The 18,964-nt window shown below is 40.2% G+C and overlaps 2 protein-coding genes and 1 long non-coding RNA gene across 3 annotated transcripts; 1 reads left to right on the top strand and 2 right to left on the bottom strand.

The window, feature by feature from the left end:
• Positions 1–221: 221 nt before the first annotated feature.
• LOC103406283 (putative inactive cadmium/zinc-transporting ATPase HMA3) lies at positions 222–6,838 on the bottom strand. The gene is made up of 10 exons (XM_070826411.1): positions 6,686–6,838; positions 6,193–6,426; positions 4,778–5,041; positions 4,317–4,414; positions 3,425–3,680; positions 3,199–3,336; positions 2,769–3,096; positions 2,352–2,554; positions 2,029–2,228; positions 222–1,819 (listed from the first exon to the last, which is right to left on the bottom strand). The coding sequence occupies exons 2-10, from the start codon at positions 6,401–6,403 to the stop codon at positions 314–316; spliced, it is 3,204 nt and encodes a 1,067-aa protein (XP_070682512.1). The 5' UTR covers positions 6,404–6,426; positions 6,686–6,838; the 3' UTR covers positions 222–313.
• A 1,078-nt stretch (positions 6,839–7,916) lies between these two features.
• LOC139196119 (uncharacterized) lies at positions 7,917–9,211 on the top strand. The gene is made up of 3 exons (XR_011581110.1): positions 7,917–8,277; positions 8,379–8,447; positions 9,142–9,211. It is a non-coding gene; the product is annotated as an uncharacterized lncRNA (long non-coding RNA).
• Positions 9,212–17,385: 8,174 nt separating this feature from the next.
• LOC114826426 (uncharacterized) lies at positions 17,386–18,701 on the bottom strand. Its single transcript, XM_070826421.1, has 4 exons — positions 18,546–18,701; positions 18,326–18,437; positions 17,891–18,203; positions 17,386–17,785 (listed from the first exon to the last, which is right to left on the bottom strand). The coding sequence occupies exons 1-4, from the start codon at positions 18,630–18,632 to the stop codon at positions 17,506–17,508; spliced, it is 792 nt and encodes a 263-aa protein (XP_070682522.1). The 5' UTR covers positions 18,633–18,701; the 3' UTR covers positions 17,386–17,505.
• Between the last annotated feature and the right edge of the window lie 263 nt (positions 18,702–18,964).

The raw sequence follows: 18,964 nt of genomic DNA on the forward strand, positions 1-18,964 counted from the left end.
CAACCGCGTCATCGTATAAAACGGATGATAGGAAAATAACATACTCAAAAAGGTTTGAAGGTGTTTCCGCTGGATCAAAAATACCCTCGTCCCTCGAAAGTGTTGGTAATCCTGCCGAAAATTCGAAAAAAAGTGGCATTTTGAATTTATGATAAGGAAGAGGAAGTGCTATAGCTTGTACTTTTGTTTGTTTTTTGAAGATATTTTCATGCAGCATGGAGTTGAAGATAATTTCACAAATATATATAAACCACGTATATAATATATATATATATATATACACACACACACACTTATTTTCAGTCAGTTACATCTATTCCATTGTGATTTCTGATAAACAACCCTGAAAGCTAGAACCAACATGCCCATGACCACCACAGCATTCCTTCATGTAGCTTTTACAGCACCCACCGACTTCTCTTTTCTCCAACACACAAGCATGAATTGCTACTAATTCTGAGCAACATGCTTCCTTTTCCGCTGTCCGGGAGCCAATGCAAGAATTCGTTGCGGCTGATTCTGTGCGGTTGCAACCCGCTACAATATCAATCGTCGTGTGATGAGGGGGTGATTGTTTGTCTTGATTATGGTGGGGCTGATGATCACATCTTGTGGCAAACGTTTCTCCTAACGATTCATTGTGAATATGATCTTTGCCACATTGAGTTGAGTGGCAATGACCAGTACTTGTCAACTTTCTGCTTTCCTCCAAGGAAAAAGTAGAATGGTTGCAGTGTTTTGGCTCATGGATTGCATCATCTTCGTTTCTAACATGCTCCTTTCCACAGTGGCTTGAGTGGCAATGAACACTACCTGTCAATTTTTCGCTTTCGTGCAAAGCAAAAGCAGAATAATTGCAGTGTTTTTCCTCATGGACTCCATCACCTTCATTTCTGCTGTGCTCTTTGCCGCAGTGGGTCGTGTGGCAATGACCTTTACTTGTCAACTTTTGAATTTCCACCAAAGAAGAAGCAGAATGATTGCAGTGTTTTTCCTCGTGAAGTTTATCACCTTCTGCGCATGAGCTGAAATTATGATGCCTCAAACAACCATGATTGTGTTTATTCTGTGACTCGAGATCATGACTGACTTTGATGCAGCTTGTTTCATCACAGTGTCGTGCCTCGTGTAAGTCATCACTGCACTTAAGCTTACAAGGAAAGCTTGAATTTAAGGGACTAGGATGGCACTCTGATCCGCATTTCTGCGAGGAACACTTTTGAGGTTTACAGACTTTTACGGGTATGCTGTCCGAGCAACAATGTTGGTTTTTGTGAGAATGGCTATGTCCATGGCTTCCATGTTTATGGCCATGTCCATGGCTTCCATGTTTATGGCCATGTCCATGGCTTCCATGTTTATGGCCATGTGGTGCAGAAGTTTTCCCTCCATGCTTGTTGGTTCCTTGTAAGAGTAGCATGCTGTTGAATATCACAAGCAAGCATGTCCCGGCATCAGCAAGAACTGCAGCCCAAACAAGCGGATGCCCTGCAAATCCCAGTGCAAGGATACTAGCCTTAGCAGTGATTGACAAAGCCACATTCTCAATCACTTTTCTATTAGCTCTTCTCGCAAGTTGGACTGCTTTCGGTAGTTTCCTAATGTCATTTGACAGTAAAATTATATTCCCAGTTTCTTGAGCAAGGGCTGATCCTGAAATGCCCATTGAGATACCAATATCGGCAGTAGCTAAAGCAGGGGCATCATTGATCCCGTCTCCAACCATTGCTGTGTTTCCTTCCATTTTAAATTCTCTAATGATTCTTGCCTTGTCTTCAGGTAGAAGTTCTGCCTGGACTACCTCGAGAGCTTGCTTAAGCTGCAAGTCAGATAAATTTTCTACTCTTATTTGTTCTTTTTTTTTTCTTTCTTAATCTGCAAGGAAAATATATATGCAGTTCTACAGCCATGTATACCAGGGAAGATCATACATTGAATCAATAAAAGTGAGTGGAGAGTGGAGCGCATGGTATGCGCGCGCAGATTTAAGCATAGCGATATGAGGCTAAGATATTAGGAATAACACACCTGCTCATTTGTATGCAATGCGGCAGCATTACTATCTCCTGTGAGCATAGCTGTTTTAATGCCTAACTTCTTTAGTTCCTTGAGAGCCTCTGCAGCCCCAGATCGACAAGCATCAGATATCATAAAGACTCCAGCAGGGGCTCCCCCAGAGTATATGTATCCAATCGTCTTCCCACCTTTCGAACCTTCAATTGTTGGAACTGAAATTTCAAAAAGATTTAGCGATGAGAGATCCAAAAAGACCATAAACAAAAAGAAAATGAATCATAATCCTTGAAATCATTCGAAATAGCTTCGAAGATACAGGAGTTGATGGCATTTACCTATTTCACAAGCAGCTCTCAAAGCTATTTTTCTGTTTCCAATGTAGATATCTTGTCCATCAATTTTCCCATGAATACCTTCGCCGGGAAAATTTTGAAACTCCTCCACATTCTCAGGGTTTGGCTCGACCGAAAACAATCTTCCATAGTCAACCAGCGCATCTGCCATTGGATGACTTGACTTCCTCTCAATGCTTGAAACCCTTCATGAAGATTAATAGAGAAATCAACGAACTGCAAACTTAGTGAAATAATAGGAAACGCTTTCGGAGAATAATGCAGCATTAAAACAGCCTTAAATTTGTCTTTAAACTAAAAGCCTCTTTCTGAATTTCATGAAGTAAATTTTTTCTTTCCATCAAAATTTTTGTGTGTTTCATTCAACATGTTGCTGAATAGAGGAGTTGCAGTCTATACCAGTAAAGCAATGTGTTCAAGCTAATGTCATCACGAAGAGATTGAAAATCCATCACCACAAATTCACCCCTTGTTATTGTACCAGTTTTGTCAAAAGCCATGATCTTGACTTTAGCAAGTATCTCAATGTAGTCACCTCCTTTGATCAGAAGTCCAGATGTTGCCGCTTTTGTGAGCGTGCAGAAAGTCACAACGGGTGTAGAGAGGATGAGACCGCACGGACAGGCGCTCACTAAAACAACCAAAGCTAAGTGAAACCACTTTCTCCAATTGTGAACATGTAATGCAGCTGGAATCACCGCGATAGAAACAGAAATGACCAGGACCGCTGCAAAACAGCGCCACAAAACGTATAAATCCAACCGTTTGCATTCTCCTTAGTAGTAAAGAATAGGGAAACATATGAAATGTATGGGGAAAGTAGACTAACCTGGGGTATAGAACATTGCACATTTGTCAATGAATCTTTGAGTTCTGGATTTGCTGTTTTGAGCCTCTTCGATGAGTTTTGCCATTTTGGCGACCGCACAATCTTCAGCCAATGATGTAGTTTTCACGCTAATATAACCTTCACAATTGAAACCAAATTTTGTCAGAAATGAAAACATAACTCTTTCTTCAAAATCAAAGAATGACGGGAGCGACATTTATGTTACCATTAAGATTGATAGTGCCTGCCCAAACAGTGGAGTCCTTTTCTTTGGCAACTGGATAGGATTCTCCAGTTAGTGTTTTCTCATCGACTTCAGCTTTTCCTTCAACAACTATTCCATCAATCGGTATCTTTTCGCCGGCCTTAACAGCAAGAATTGTGTTCAACTTTACCTCATCAACACCCACAACTTCTCCACTCTCTGCTAAGACTGCTATTTGGGGGGCCATGCTCATCAACGACGACATCACTGCTTTTGCCTGAGTAGATAAAAGCGTGTTATTCTACATGTCTGACTGTTTATGATATACATTACCAAGTCATTCGTTAATCCCTTAAACAACATTTTAATGTATTAGTATCAGTGTTTTGAAAAACAAGCCTTGAGGCGCACCTAGGCAGCTTTGGAGACAAGGCGGTGATGAAAATGCCTCTGCCCAACGGGAATAGGCTTAAACTCGCCTAGATGTGATCGAGGCATGCCTAGGCAGCTGCAGAGTTGACTGGGTTTTTTTTTTCTTTTTTTTTTTTTTAAGAAAAAAAATGCCAAAGTTCAAGTTCAACTAGACTCCATGACATACCCTCTAAGTTCAAGTTCAACAAGACCATATGACATACCTTCCAACTAGACTATATATTAATAATTATAGGTCCCATGAGTCGCCTCAATATCAAGGCTTTCGCCTAGGAAGGGCTTCACTTTCGTCTTTTAAAGCATTGGTTAGTATGTGGTTTATCACAAAATTATGTACAAAACTGTCTTCAGCAAAATTTGTTGTTCCAAAATCAATTGCTATGTTTTTCTGCCACTTATCGTTACTTGTATTTTGTTTAATTCAATGAGATTAGTTCTTAATTTTTTCATAAAAAAAGAAGGATGAGTGTTTTATGCTAACCCTGTAACCTGCAGAAGACTGGAGCCACTCTGCAATGGTGAACAGAAAGACAATCGAGGCAGCTTCTGTATAGTCCTTCAAAGCAATTGTCCCAATTACTGTCAAAAGTTACACCAAATGGATTTACATAAATATACAAACATGCGCAAATAAGTAACTTCTGTATCATGTGTGCTGTTTTGCAATAGAGTAGATAAGTGGTAACAAAATTTTGGAGTGTAGAAAATATAATTTGACAAGTAATTTTAAAGTGGAACAGATGATTGTATCATATTAAGTATTATTCTCGTGATAGATGATTGACTGACAGTCATGTGTACAGTGTACCTCAATGTTTATATGATAATTTCATATAACTAACGCAACATCATGCAGTAGAGTTTCTACCAATTTAGAAAACCAAAATTGTGGAGAATGAAATGAAAAAATAAGTTGAATATTAAGACAAAGTATTGACTCACCGGCAATGATAACAAGAATGTTGATGTCATGAAACCTGAAATTCCGAATAGCCGCAAAACATTTCAAAGCAACGGGGAAAATGCCAACGGCCACGGCTCCAAGGGCCAACCACCCTAATGGCCGATATGCGTACTTGAGAAATGATAGAACCAGTAACACGCCACTACCAATTGCATATGGACTTGGCCACGTTTTCTTGTAAATGTCCCCTGCCCCATACACTCTCACATTTGCTTCTAGCCTTGCTTGGTTTAGTGCCTTAACTGTCCATGAAATAACAGATCAAAAGGGCAATTTCCTCAAGGAAAAATAAATTTGTTTATGTTGCCCTATCAGTTTTTCGATATCCATTCATGTGAGTTTGCTGTCGTATTAATTTTCCTTCAATTTTCAATGTTTCTAAATGTTATCTGATGGGGCAAATCAAAAGAACTTTATCCTTATAAGTAATAATGGAGTTTGAAAAACTTGTGCATTTGTATTAAGATAAAAGAGTGTGTGAGAGGCCGACTAAATGGACTGAGCATACTTTATTTTATTTTCGAATAAATAGCTTGAGCTTTTTTATTTTAAGAAAACTAATGTGCTTTTCCTCATAGTCAAGGAGTCTCAAGATTCACACCGAAGGGGTGTAAAACTATTTAGTATTATATAGTGTAAGGTGAAACGTACAACGCTTCCAAAAAAAAGAAAGAAAAAAAAAGGTGAAACGTACAATGAATTAGCTACAACTGAAACCTATTTTTAAGTATATTATAGTGGGTGATGAAAAGGAAAGCAAAATAGTACGTGAAAGTTGGGTAAAGAAAAACATATAAGGCATGCTCGTCTCTATCTTTTTGGGAACCGGATTCTCTCTGGATCCATATATATTGAATATGTTGAGTATGTGATCTGCACTATTAAAATTTGATCCAACGACTACAAACAGAGTATTCTCTAAAAATTATAATAGTTGTAGCCGTTGAATTAAATTTCAACGGTCCAGATCGCCTGCTCAGCAGGCTCAATATATATATGGATCATGACAGGATCCGGTTCCATCTTTTTGGTTCATAATGGTACAAACAGAGGACCCTCTAAAAATTAAAATAGTTGTAGTCGTTGAATTAAATTTTAACAGTCCAGATCGTCTACTCAGCAGACTCAATATATATATGGATCAGGAAATGATCCGGTTCGATTTTTTTGGTTCATAATGGGACACGATATGCCGATTAATAATTCTCCCACAACAGAAAAAGTACACGTCCACCTACTGCTATCGTTCTTTTTTTTTCTTTTTCCCAACACTATTTGCTTTCTGTTGTGCAACTATTAAGAAAAAAATAACCAATTTTTAGCGCAAATATTAGAGAATTAAGGGGAAATACTAATATTAACTGGCGTAAAATTATTTAAGAGAATATATTACCGATTTGAAGCTGGGAAATGAGAAGGCTATCATGGACAACAATGACAGTTCTGGAAGGCACAATCACTGAAACCTCTTTCACACCTTCAAGAGGCTTGAGGATATTCTCTATCAGAGGAACTTCTGATGCGCAGCACAACCCCAACACATCAAAGTAGCTCTTCTGAAACTTTATGGCTGCTGGCTTTTCTTTTCCCTGGGCAGAAGACATCCTGCTTAATTATCTCTCAACTTCTGCAAATACACAGGACACATGAAAAATTACTAATTTTCTGTTGGTATACAAACTTTGTGTCTGATTTGTGAAGAGTAGAGTTATGAAAATTATTTGGTCAGAAGTTCGTGTGTGTGTGATACAGGTGTACCGAGGGTCTCGAGGAGACGAAGAATAGGAGACTTGAGAATTACTTAACCAGGGGCAACTCATCTCCGTCGACAATACTAATCGTGAATTCACTCGATATGACCAAGGTAAATGCTTAAAGAAAATCACCTTGTAGGTAAGGGGGAGCTCTGGGGATTTTTCAAGCTTAATTCAGAGAGAGAGAGAGAGAGAGAGAGAGAGAGAGAGAGAGTAATAGGGTCTGAAAGCTTTAAGTAGATGAAGTTGTGAGAACTATACCTATAAGAAGGGAAGGATTATAACTTATAGAGGGACATGTACATAAAGAATATCTTAAATTAATGAAGTAATCTCCTAACAAAACAACTTTCTTTGGTTGGAATAATTGGTTAACCAGATGGAGGGAAAAAGAATGGAATCCACATCAAAGCTTGTTTTATAGCATCTGTGGTTAACCTGATGAGATGGCCATTCAAACTGATTTAGCAAGTAAACCCTCAACGGCAAGTAATGTAGTAAGCTAATGTTGTATTATAACTTATTTAGCAAGTACACCCTCAACGGCAAGTAACGGCAAGTAATGTAGTAAGCTAATGTTGTATTATAACTGATTTAGTAAGTTTCTACAGGTAACATTGGTTGTTAGAGGAGTTGTGCGAGCTTGTATTCGGAGGATCGAATTTACGACGTGTGAAATTATTCATCATCAGGAAATTACTACTTGCTTATCGAGACAACAAATGTGAGGTCGATATTGCAGGCTGTAGACTGTCATATCGATAGCTTATTTGTTGGGTTCATTAAGCAAGTGGGCGGGAAGATTCGTCGACAGCAGCTGACGCAGATTCGGAATTGTTATTCTTGGGACTCGACCCAAAGACACATCTGTTCTCGGAGTACTTGACGTTTCGAATTCTTGGGCAAGACCCACTCTCATTTTTTTTCAGTTTTGGTTTTCAGTATAAGTATTTTGAACTTCCGTTACTAGTTAATTGTTTTGACGTTACAAATGTTTTTGGAAAAGTATTTATGTTTTCGTTTTTAAGTTGATTCGAGCTTTTGATCTATATGTTAGTACATATCTATTTTGACGTTATCTGGCCTTAAATTATTTTGTGTTTTCGACTTTATATCTTATTAAAGTATGTTTCTACTATTACACTGATGAGGAAAGAAAGTATGAGTCTGGGGGCACGAAAGATGGAATCATTGCAACCCGATCGCGACGGGATGACATTTTTCCTTTTGTGCAACTGCTCTGATTTGATTTCTTCGTTACGTATATATATGTGTATCTTTTTTCGTATTTTCGAGTTTTTCAGTGTAGTATGTTATTTTAAATTTCGAGGACGAATTTTTTTTATAAGGGTGGTAGATTGAAACACCCCAACCCCATTTTATTTAAAAATTGTTTTAAAGCCTTAATTGGTGAGCCCGTGGGGCCCACCTTGTTTTATTTTATGTTTTCTGGTCTCCCTCTCTCTTCTCTCAGTTCTCTCTTCTCCCTCACCTTTCCCGCAACTCTCTCTCCCTCACTCTCTCGGCTCTCTCTATCTCCACCCCTCGGAGGGTTTTTCTTACCAACTAACATCACCATCGTCTTTATCTCGTCGCTACGAACTCAACCATAGTATTGGCATCTTGAAAGTCAAACCATGAAGCCCCGTTCATGAGCTCCGGCGAGCACCGCCCCTTTCGAGGCCATTTCCGGCCAATCCACGGCGAGTTGGCCGGCTCGTAAGGTATCAATCTCTTCGTCTGCCTACGTACTACAACTTTCCTTTTTGTTTCACTCAATTTTGTTGAGTATTGAAGAAGTTATACTCATTTGAATTTTACCCAGTTTCCGGCGACCTCTGAGGCTTTCGAGGAATTTTCCGGCAAAATAACGGCGAGTTAGATGTCGTGTGAGGTACCATTCTCTTCGTCTCTTCAAGGGCTACAACTTTTGTCTTTGTCTCGCTTGATTTCGTTGAGTAGTGATAAAGTTATGGCTGTTTAAAATTAGGTGGTTTTCCGGCTGAATTTCCAGCCTTCTTCTTAGGCAAAACCAGGCCTCTCAGGCCCTTTAGAAAACCCCTCGGGCCTTAGGCCCGTGTTGTCTTAAGCCCAAAACCCTAGCCCCTTTAGTTTTTAAGTTTTGTTACTTGGTTTTTAAAACCCTTAAGGCCTGGGCCGGTTTTGACTTAAAGGGCTTTAAGCCCTGTTAGTTTTTGTGAGGCCTTAAGGCCTTGGTGCCGTGGGTGTGTGTGTGTGTATGTGTTTATGCATGCACATGCATGCCGTGTGTGTGTGTGTGTGTTTGGGGTTTAAGCCCAAACCACATTTCTTCACCCTAAACCCTTTTAACCCAAAAACCTTAGAAAACCCAATATCTCCTAATCCTATTTAACCTAAACCTTAATCCGGATTTCAAGCCTAAAAGCCGTTAGACCTAATTTGACCGTTGACCCCCGGTCAATGTTGACTTTAGGGTTGACTTTTCGGGTTTTCGTCCGGGACCCTTCTTAGGGTAATTCGACGTTCTGAATCCGTTTCCAATGTCCGTTTTCCCAAATTCAATTTCTATTATATAGTTTTATTTATTGGACTCTTTATGTGCTTAGGGGCAATTATTGTGACGTTTCCATCTTTGCTAGTGGCGCAACTTTTGGCAACTAAGTACTGTGAGTGGACCCCTTCTAAAATTTCATGATTTTATAGTAATTTCATAAATGATTAGCATGCCTACGAAATTTGTGAATTGATTTATATCAATCCTGTTTACTGAATTTATTGATTTTGTCTCGTGTTTTGGTGAGGAAATAAATGGTTAGGCTATTTTGAACTATATTTTTATATATCGTATTTTCTATAAAAACCATGAACTGGTAGACTATCCGATGGATGACGATAGGATACTAGAACATGTTTTAGAAACCCCTCTTTATAGTATAGACGATGGATGACCTTATACTATGAAGTGGTTATTTATGAGAGGCGTAAATATTTGTGCGTACCTAGTAGACACTATGCCGCCTGGGGCGAGGATCTGGTGTTGGCATGTAGGCCGGGAGAAATAATCCCTAGCGAAAGGCTGAGGGACACGGAGACAGGCATTGGGCCGGGAGGGAGTTATCTCTGGCTACGGGCACAGAGACTGAGGTGCAGGCATTGGGCCGAGAGTTATTATTTATTCAGTGATCTTTCTAGCAGCACACCGCGTTTACGAGACAATTTATGATACATTTATTGTTTTGATTTCCGCGATGCGTTTCTGCGATATGACTTTTGAGATATTTGGCATGCTAGGATTTTTTTATTAAATCCATCACTTATTATGCTAGTAGTTTTCATTATTAAACTGTGGGGGTTAGTATCTTGATAACTGTTTTATTATTATTGTATATATGAACTTGGTCCACTCACCTTTGTTTTTCGCCCCTATTCAGGACTTAGAATCAATGCACCTAATCCCGGCATCAAGACACTTCCGCAGTAGCATATTTGAGTCCTCTCGATGTAGGACCCACTTCTCTATTTATTCAATTTTATCTCAATTCTTTTTAGTGATTAGGTTTAGTTGTATGTTCTGAACACGTTCCTAAATTATTAACTCATTGTTTTTAAATTCATAACCTTTATTTATTTCTTATTCTTAGCTTTTGTATCAATTAATGGTTTTCGTCAGCCTCGGGTGTCGGCCAGCACGTGTCTATCCTGGTATTCGGGGAATATCAGGGTCGGGGCGTGTCAAGTTTCATACATCGTCTTTAAAAAGTTTCAATGTCATACCTTATCTTCGAATTTGTTGCAATGTCATACCTTATGTCAGTTCCTTTGTTAAATGCTGACGTGGCATGAGACGGGTCCACTTTTTATTAAAAAATTAATAAAATATTAAAAAGTATTAATTAAATATTAACTAAATATTAAAAATTAAAAATTTAAACCCCCCCCCCCCGAAAGAAACCCCATCCCCTTCATCATCTTCCCTCCCTGCAACCCAAATCCAAAACCACTCCCTCCCATCCTCCACCTCCTCCTCCGCACCCATCCTCCACTTCCTCCGCGTACCCATCTTCCCATCTCCCTCCCTCTCCCCCCCCCCCCCCCCAAAAACACGAGCCCAACTTGCAACCCAGAGCAAAAAAAAAAAAAAACCATCTTCATCTTCCTCGACCCCCCCTTCCCTGCAACCCACCCCTCCCCTTTCTTCCCCATCCCGTCTTCCCCAAACCCACCGTGCACCCATCCTCCACCTCCTCCTCCGCACTCACTACCTGCAACCCAAAAAAGAAAAAAAAAACCCATCTCCCTTTCCCTGCAACTTAGATCTCGTCTTCCCCAATAGGTGTGGATTTAAGGAGTGGGGTGTGTAGAGGAGGGAGGAGGGTGGGTGTGAGGGTGGGGGTGCGGAGGAGGACGTGGAGGATGGGTGCGGTGGGTTTAGGGAAGACAGAAGGGGGAAGAAATGGGTGGGTCGTAGGGAAGGGGGTTCGGGGAAGATGAAGATGGGTTTTTTTTTTTTTTTTCTTCTTCTGGGTTGCAGGTTGGGTGGGGAGAAGGGGGTTGAGGGGGAGGGAATATGAACTAGGTTTCTTTTTTTTTTTTTTTTTTTTTTAATTTTTTAATATTTAGTTAATATTTAAATAATTTTTTAATAAAAAGTGGACTTGTCTCATGCCACGTCAGCATTTAACAGAGGAACTAATGGAAGGTATGACATTGCAACAAATTCGAAGATAAGGTATGATATTGAAACTTTTTAAAGACGAGGTATGAAATAACCCAAACGTTGAGGTAGTTTTATGTAATTTATCCTTTTTAATTTGTATAAGAAAAATCAACTGTGATTGCTAGTTCCTAGAGAAAAATAAATGTACCTCACATGGAAGAGGATACTGCTCTTAGCATTTCATCAATAAGCCAATTGTCGACTCGCTCTGTTTTCTGCAGAGAAAAGGTAGTAAAACGCACAAACGAAAACTACGAAAGTGAACCATATTCGAAAAAAAGACAGTACAGATACTTACAGATGGGTAGCAATTCTTTGTTGGTATATGGTCCAGCCCATGATCAATGTTCTAGATTATTCTAGTAAGCAAGAGATGAGGCTGGAGCTTGCTAGACAATTCTAGCATGTTATTAAGTTGATGGAAGAAGCTAGAGAGTACTAGCTTCCTTGGTTGCAAATGGAAAGATCTAGAAGCTACAAGAATGTGGCTAGTCTAGATTTTTCTATACTAGAGGTTTGAAGAAGGAACTAGAAACTAGTAGAATGCCAAGCCCTCACCTATAAATATGGGTGTGATGTAACCAATAGAGAACTAAGAGTGAGTAGCAAAGGATCAAGTCCAAAGCTAGAGTTCCACTCCAAGAGTGAGAGTGAGAGTGTTCCACTACACATTGTGTGAGTGAAGTTTAGAGTGATAGAAAGTGTGTGTTATACTTTCTTGTATCCATCAAGCCTTGTATTTGGCTTGGTAAGACTACTCTTGTTGTATTCATCTTTTTCATATAGTGAAGATTCCTTGTTTGGTGGACGTAGGCATAAATTGCCGAACCACATAAATTCTTGGCGTCCATTTTCTACTTTACCTTGTGCATTCTCTATCTTGTAGTACCGACATTCCTAACAAGTGGTATCAGAGCCCGGTTGGCTCGTACTACGAGATGGAAGGAAGTGGCACTATGATCAAACTCACCAACTCCAATTGGGTAACATGGAAGCCAAGGATGGAGGACATTCTCTATTGCAAGGATTTGCATGAGCCAATTGAAGGAGATGCCGCTAAGCCCGAGAGCATGTCCGATGCCGAGTGGAAGAAGATGAATCGCAAGGCTATTGGCACAATTAGACAATGGGTGGATGATAGTGTTTTTCACCATGTGTCTAATGAAACCAATGCTCGCGAGTTTTGGATGAAGCTTGAGTCCTTGTTCGAGAAGAAGACCCCAGCCAAGAAAGCCTTCTTGATCAAAGAGCTCATCAATGTGAAGTACAAGGATGGTTTAAGTGTAGCAGAACACTTGAACAATTTCCAGAATATCATCAACCAGTTGGCTACTATGAAAATGACGATCGAGGACGAGTTACAAGCGCTCTTGTTACTTGGATCCTTGCCAGACAGTTGGGAGACCTTTGTGGTGAGTATAAGTAACTCTGCTTCTAATGGTGTTCTTACTCTTGATAATGTTAAAAATAGCATGCTCAATGAAGAAACAAGGAGAAAGACTTCTGGCACAGATAGCAGCCAAGTATTTGTCACAGAGAACCGCGGAAGAAGCAAGAGTAGAGGGCCTAGAGGTCATGGCAGGAGTCCTAGCCGATCCAAGTCAAGGTTCAGGGGTGCATGCCACCATTGTGGCAAAGAAGGCCATATGAAGAAAAATTGTCGAGTTTGGAAGAGAGAGCAAAGGGAAGGAAACAATCAGAAGAAAGATGATACTGGCAATACCACCGCTGTCATATGTGGTGATGTACCAGAAATATTGTCTGTTGGTGAATGTCTGCATATGGGCAACTCTGACAGAGACATTGAATGGATCTTTGACAATGGAGCTTCCTTCCATGCTACGTCCAAACGGGAGTTCTTCAGTACATACAAAGAAGGTGACTTTGGCATAGTGAAAATGGGGAATGAAAGTTATTCCAAAATTCTTGGAATTGGTGATATCTGCTTAAGAACTAATCTCGGCTGCCAATTGATGTTGAAAGATGTGAGACATATTCCTGATATACGTCTCAATCTGATATCCATCGGTACCCTTGATCGACAAGGATATTATCACCATATTGGCGAAGGAAAATTGAAGCTTACTAAAGGCTTAATGGTGGTAGCAAGAGCACGACTTTGTTGTACGTTATACCGGTCAAATGCCAAGGTTTTGAAAGGTGAGTTGAATGCTGTGGAAGACTCATCTCTAGACTTGTGGCATAAGAGGCTAGGCCACATGAGCGAGAAAGGCCTACAAGTTTTGGCAAAGAAGTCTCATATTCCCTTTGCCAAAGGTACGTCGTTAAACTCTTGTGAGCATTGTTTATTCGGAAAACAAAGAAGAGTTAGTTTTTCTGTTCCATCTACAAAGAAAGGAAACTTGTTAGATCTTGTTTATTCAGATGTGTGTGGTCCCATGGAAGTCGAGTCACTTGGAAGAAATAAATATTTTGTTACTTATATTGATGATGCTTCACGAAGGGTGTGGGTGTATTTGTTGAAATCCAAAGACCAGGTGTTTCAGACATTCCAGGAGTTCCATGCCATGGTGGAGAGGGAAACTGGGAAACCTCTCAAGTGCCTTCGTAGCGACAACGGCGGCGAGTACACATCTCACCAGTTTAGAGAGTATTGTGTAAAACATGGCATACGTCATGAGAAGACAGTTCCTGGAACTCCACAACATAACGGTGTTGCTGAAAGAATGAACCGAACCATCATGGAGAAAGTCAGGTGTATGTTGAGGACTGCAAAGTTATCTAAGCAGTTCTGGGGTGAAGCTGTAAGGACAGCCTGCTATTTGATCAACCGATCTCCATCAGTACCATTAGGTCTTGATGTTCCAGAGAGAGTATGGACTGGTAATGATGTGTCTTACTCTCATCTGAAGGTGTTTGGTTGCAAAGCTTTTGTGCATGTGCCCAAAGAGCAGAGATCGAAGTTAGACTACAAAGCTACACCGTGCATCTTTCTTGGTTATGGCGGTGAAGATTTTGGTTACAGATTATGGGACCCATACCAGAAGAAGTTTATCCGAAGTAGAGACGTGGTCTTTTATGAAGAACAAACAATTGGGGATTCCGATAAAGAGGCACAACCAGATGGCGCAGTCAGAGGAGTTGATCCATTAGCTTCAGATGAAGAAAGTCACGATGACATCCCTGAAGCAACTGCCAATGAAGTGCCTGCAGAATCAGATAATGCTAATCAAGAGGAGCCTGATCAAGATGTGCCAGACCATGAGATTGCTGATCAGGGGGAGCCTAGTCAAGAAGAGCAGATTCAAGGAGAACCCAATCAGGGGGAGCCTCCAGCCCTACAAGAGAATGAAGATCAGGTCAGAAGATCCATCAGAAGTCGAAGACCGTCTACCAAGTATTCTTCATCAGAGTATATCATGTTGACTAATTATGGAGAGCCCGAAACATATGAGGAGGCCAGAGCTCATAACGACAGTGACAAATGGATGAAGGCAATGGAGTCGGAGATGGATTCCTTATCAAAGAATGATACCTATGAGCTGGTGGAGCTTCCAAAGGGCAGGAAAGCATTGAAAAACAAGTGGGTGTTCAAATTGAAAAGAGACGACAACATGACAAGGTACAAGGCTCGTTTGGTTGTCAAAGGTTTTGGTCAAAAGAAAGGAGTTGACTTTGATGAGATTTTCTCACCGGTGGTGAAGATGACTTCCATTCGAGTTATCCTTGGTATGACAGCAAGCATGGATCTTGAGCTCGAGCAGTTAGATGTTAAAACTGCATTTCTCCACGGCAATTTAGAAGAGGAGATATACATGGAGCAACCCAAAGGCTTTGAAGTCAAAGGTAAAGAAAATTTGGTGTGCAAGCTCAAGAAAAGTTTATATGGTCTTAAGCAGGCTCCGAGACAGTGGAATAAGAAGTTCAACTCATTCATGATTGTCGGACAAGATGCTTCTATGATTAAAAAGCTCAAAGAAGAGTTATCTAAGTCCTTTGACATGAAGGACTTAGGGCCAGCCAAGCAGATTTTGGGCATGGAGATAATTCATGACAGAAAATCCAAGAAGTTGTGGCTGTCACAAGAAAAGTATGTTGAACGGGTGCTTGAAAGGTTCAACATGAAAGCAGCCAAACCGGTAAGCTCACCTTTAGCCAATCATATCAAGTTGAGCAAAGAGTCGTGTCCAAAAACATATGAAGAAAAGGAGAAAATGGCAGTTGTTCCCTACTCTTCGGCAGTAGGAAGTATCATGTATGCAATGGTGTGCACACGACCAGATATTGCTCATGCAGTAGGTGTGGTGAGCAGGTTTCTCTCTAATCCAGGGAAGGACCACTGGGAAGCCGTTAAGTGGATTCTCAGATATTTGAAGGGGACTTCTAAGATGTGCTTGTGCTTTGGCGGTTCCAAACCAATCTTGGAAGGATTTACAGATGCTGACATGGGAGGTGACCTGGATGGTAGAAAATCTACATCTGGGTACTTGTTCACTTTTGCCGGGGGAGCCGTGTCTTGGCAATCCAAGTTGCAAAAGTGTGTTGCTTTGTCCACAACCGAGGCTGAATACATAGCCGCTACAGAAGCATGCAAGGAGTTGTTGTGGCTGAAGCAGTTTCTCCAAGAGTTGGGTTTGAAGCAAAGTGATTATGGCATTTATTGTGATAGTCAGAGTGCTCTGGACTTGAGCAAGAACACTACATATCATTCACGCACTAAGCACATTGATATTCGTTATCACTGGATTAGAGACGCTATCGAGAACAAGTTGCTGCAGCTGAAGAAGATTCATACCGATAATAATTCTTCAGACATGTTGACAAAGGTAGTCACAAAATCAAAGTTGGAATTCTGCATTAAAGCTGCTGGGATGAACTCCAGGTAACTTGGAGTCATGATCGGAATTCCTCCCTCATGGACTGGAGGGGGAGATTGTTGGTATATGGTCCAGCCCATGATCAATGTTCTAGATTATTCTAGTAAGCAAGAGATGAGGCTGGAGCTTGCTAGACAATTCTAGCATGTTATTAAGTTGATGGAAGAAGCTAGAGAGTACTAGCTTCCTTGGTTGCAAATGGAAAGATCTAGAAGCTACAAGAATGTGGCTAGTCTAGATTTTTCTATACTAGAGGTTTGAAGAAGGAACTAGAAACTAGTAGAATGCCAAGCCCTCACCTATAAATATGGGTGTGATGTAACCAATAGAGAACTAAGAGTGAGTAGCAAAGGATCAAGTCCAAAGCTAGAGTTCCACTCCAAGAGTGAGAGTGAGAGTGTTCCACTACACATTGTGTGAGTGAAGTTTAGAGTGATAGAAAGTGTGTGTTATACTTTCTTGTATCCATCAAGCCTTGTATTTGGCTTGGTAAGACTACTCTTGTTGTATTCATCTTTTTCATATAGTGAAGATTCCTTGTTTGGTGGACGTAGGCATAAATTGCCGAACCACATAAATTCTTGGCGTCCATTTTCTACTTTACCTTGTGCATTCTCTATCTTGTAGTACCGACATTCCTAACATTCTTCACTATGTCCTTGAGTGTCAACCTTAAGCAGAACAAAAGGAATTTAGCACCTAGCCATGAGGCACCCGAAGTTCTTATCTCCTGAAACAGAAAACTATATTATGAGACTGTTTTTAATCAAGCTTACTTTGGCGAACAACACAGAGGAATATCCTGGAATAACATTCCCACCACTGTTGATAAGAACCACAGATTTGACCAAAGCAGGCCAGAGACGAGCGACAATTGCAATAATATAACCTGGAGACAGAAAATCGTAACAAATAACAATAAGATACACAACAGATATGCACACTGGAGAATAAAAGCTAAAAATTAAATATTTGTTACGATTTGCCTTTTCCGATTTGCCAAATCCTAATAGTGTGATGGCCCATACTCGGTTTCCACCTTCAGCAATGGCGCGTATGTTGTCACGGTAATGCTCCAAGAAGGCTCCAAAACCATGAACCAGAAGAGTAGCAGGACCTTCTTCACCCACAACTGTATACTGACAAAAGGATAGTAGTATCGTAGTGAAAGAGTAGGTACCCCAATCTACAACATAAAGCTAGCCAAGTATTTATCCAGATTACAAGGCACAGAATATCTTTGAAATAGAAAAGAATTAGATAGCCTTTCCATCTCCAGATACGAATACAAAATCTTCTGTCATCACTTAACTGACTTTTTAGAGCGAGAAGCAAATACCACTGTCACAAAACATAACTCAGTTGCTTACAAATATGTTATGCAATACATAATGTTTTTTTGCAAAGAAAGCAACTTAGGTAAGTCTCCGAAAAGCCACTTCAATCAAAACATAAATACAATTTTCGCATAACTGGTACAGCACCTCCATTGAGCACACCGAATCAACAGTTGCGGCAATTGTAGCGGATGAATATCCAAAAGGAGATAGAAATCCAGAATCTCGTTCTTTCTTATACTTGAGAGCTTCAAAATATACTCTTCTTCTGGATAGGATAAAAGAAAAAAGGCAGGACCAAAGAGTAGTAAATGAAGCTCCATCCCGACTTTCAGCACAGGGCATCTGTTCATGTATTCTGCAACAAGATTATCCCAAAAGAACCTTTTAGTTAATGCAGGAATGAAGTGGAAAGGAATATCTGATCATTAAGTTTTTTTTACGGTAAAATATGACCACGTACTCCCACCAGTAGTGATCACGTTCTGTTCCCTCCAAATATCTCAAGTATGCACCCAAAGCTTTCAATGCTTTACTCGTCCCCCCTCCCAGAGAATTTCCCTTTGTAGTGACAAACATAGAATTCTCGCGCTTCTTTGATGGGACCTGGACATGTCTAGAACTCGAATTGTTTAGATTTCTTTGCCCAGGCTTCAAAATTTCCTTCATCAAAATCATTTCAGCGCACATCTCTTTCATTGAATTCCAACTCTCTTCCATTTTGCATGGATTTTCTTTGATAAATTGTTTCAAATCATTAAATGTGGGGATGGGACCTGAATCATAGTAAAGCGATTATGGTCACTACTACTTGCAAGATATATCTTCGACAAATTTAGTAACGAAACAAATCAAGTAGAAGTATAAGCAGAAGCATTAACAATATGGGAACTCTTACCCCAATCCACTTCCATGTTTCGACCAGTTAATGTTGCGGAAGACAGTGGCAAAGTTACTGGCAATCTAAGTTTGGTAAATTCATCGTATGAATCTGGAATACCCTTCAAGCTCTACATAATCACACACTCATCCAATCAATTGCTCGATAGTAACTAAGTGAATCACCAACCAGCACCTCAAAAACAAATAAAAAAACCAATCAAGACAACGACAACTACCTTCACATCATAAAACGGAGACTGCCACAGCACAAAATTGGGGGAAGACCGCATTGCCGCCAAGGTGTCCCTGACACTATCAGTCATATTCCTTAAGCCATACTCCACCTCCTCCTCGGCATATACCGTACTAAAAAACTGAACCAGTTGCAATCCTCTCCAATGATGAGTGGTTCAACTACTCTCATACAATATAGAAACCTACCCACAGCTTGGATACTGATGTGGCGGAATTCCAATCCAATCCTGCATTTCACTACTACAAAATTAACTATAACTGGCGGTTCAAAAATCGACAAAAAACGTATATTACTGTCGGATTTTAAGCAAAATCAGACACAATATGGATGCAGTGACGGATATAATAAGCGACAGAATTGCCAGCGTCAGGAAATGAATTTTCAGACAGAAACTAATCT

Source organism: Malus domestica, chromosome 01 (genome assembly GCF_042453785.1).
Source record: "Malus domestica chromosome 01, GDT2T_hap1".
NCBI classification, from domain to species: Eukaryota; Viridiplantae; Streptophyta; class Magnoliopsida; order Rosales; family Rosaceae; genus Malus; species Malus domestica.

What these genes read in the sequence shown, in the direction of transcription:
- LOC103406283 (XM_070826411.1), bottom strand. Translation starts at nt 6,403, where the DNA reads ATGTCTTCTGCCCAGGGAAAAGAAAAGCCAGCAGCCATAAAGTTTCAG. An exon ending in CATTCTTGTTATCATTGCCG is followed by an intron (nt 4,415 to 4,777) that starts GTGAGTCAATAC and finishes AACTTTTGACAG; the next exon opens with TAATTGGGACAATTGCTTTG. An exon ending in AGTCTTCTGCAGGTTACAGG is followed by an intron (nt 3,681 to 4,316) that starts GTTAGCATAAAA and finishes TTATCTACTCAG; the next exon opens with GCAAAAGCAGTGATGTCGTC.
- LOC114826426 (XM_070826421.1), bottom strand. Translation starts at nt 18,632, where the DNA reads ATGACTGATAGTGTCAGGGACACCTTGGCGGCAATGCGGTCTTCCCCC. An exon ending in AAACATGGAAGTGGATTGGG is followed by an intron (nt 18,204 to 18,325) that starts GTAAGAGTTCCC and finishes ACTATGATTCAG; the next exon opens with GTCCCATCCCCACATTTAAT. An exon ending in CGTGATCACTACTGGTGGGA is followed by an intron (nt 17,786 to 17,890) that starts GTACGTGGTCAT and finishes ATCTTGTTGCAG; the next exon opens with AATACATGAACAGATGCCCT.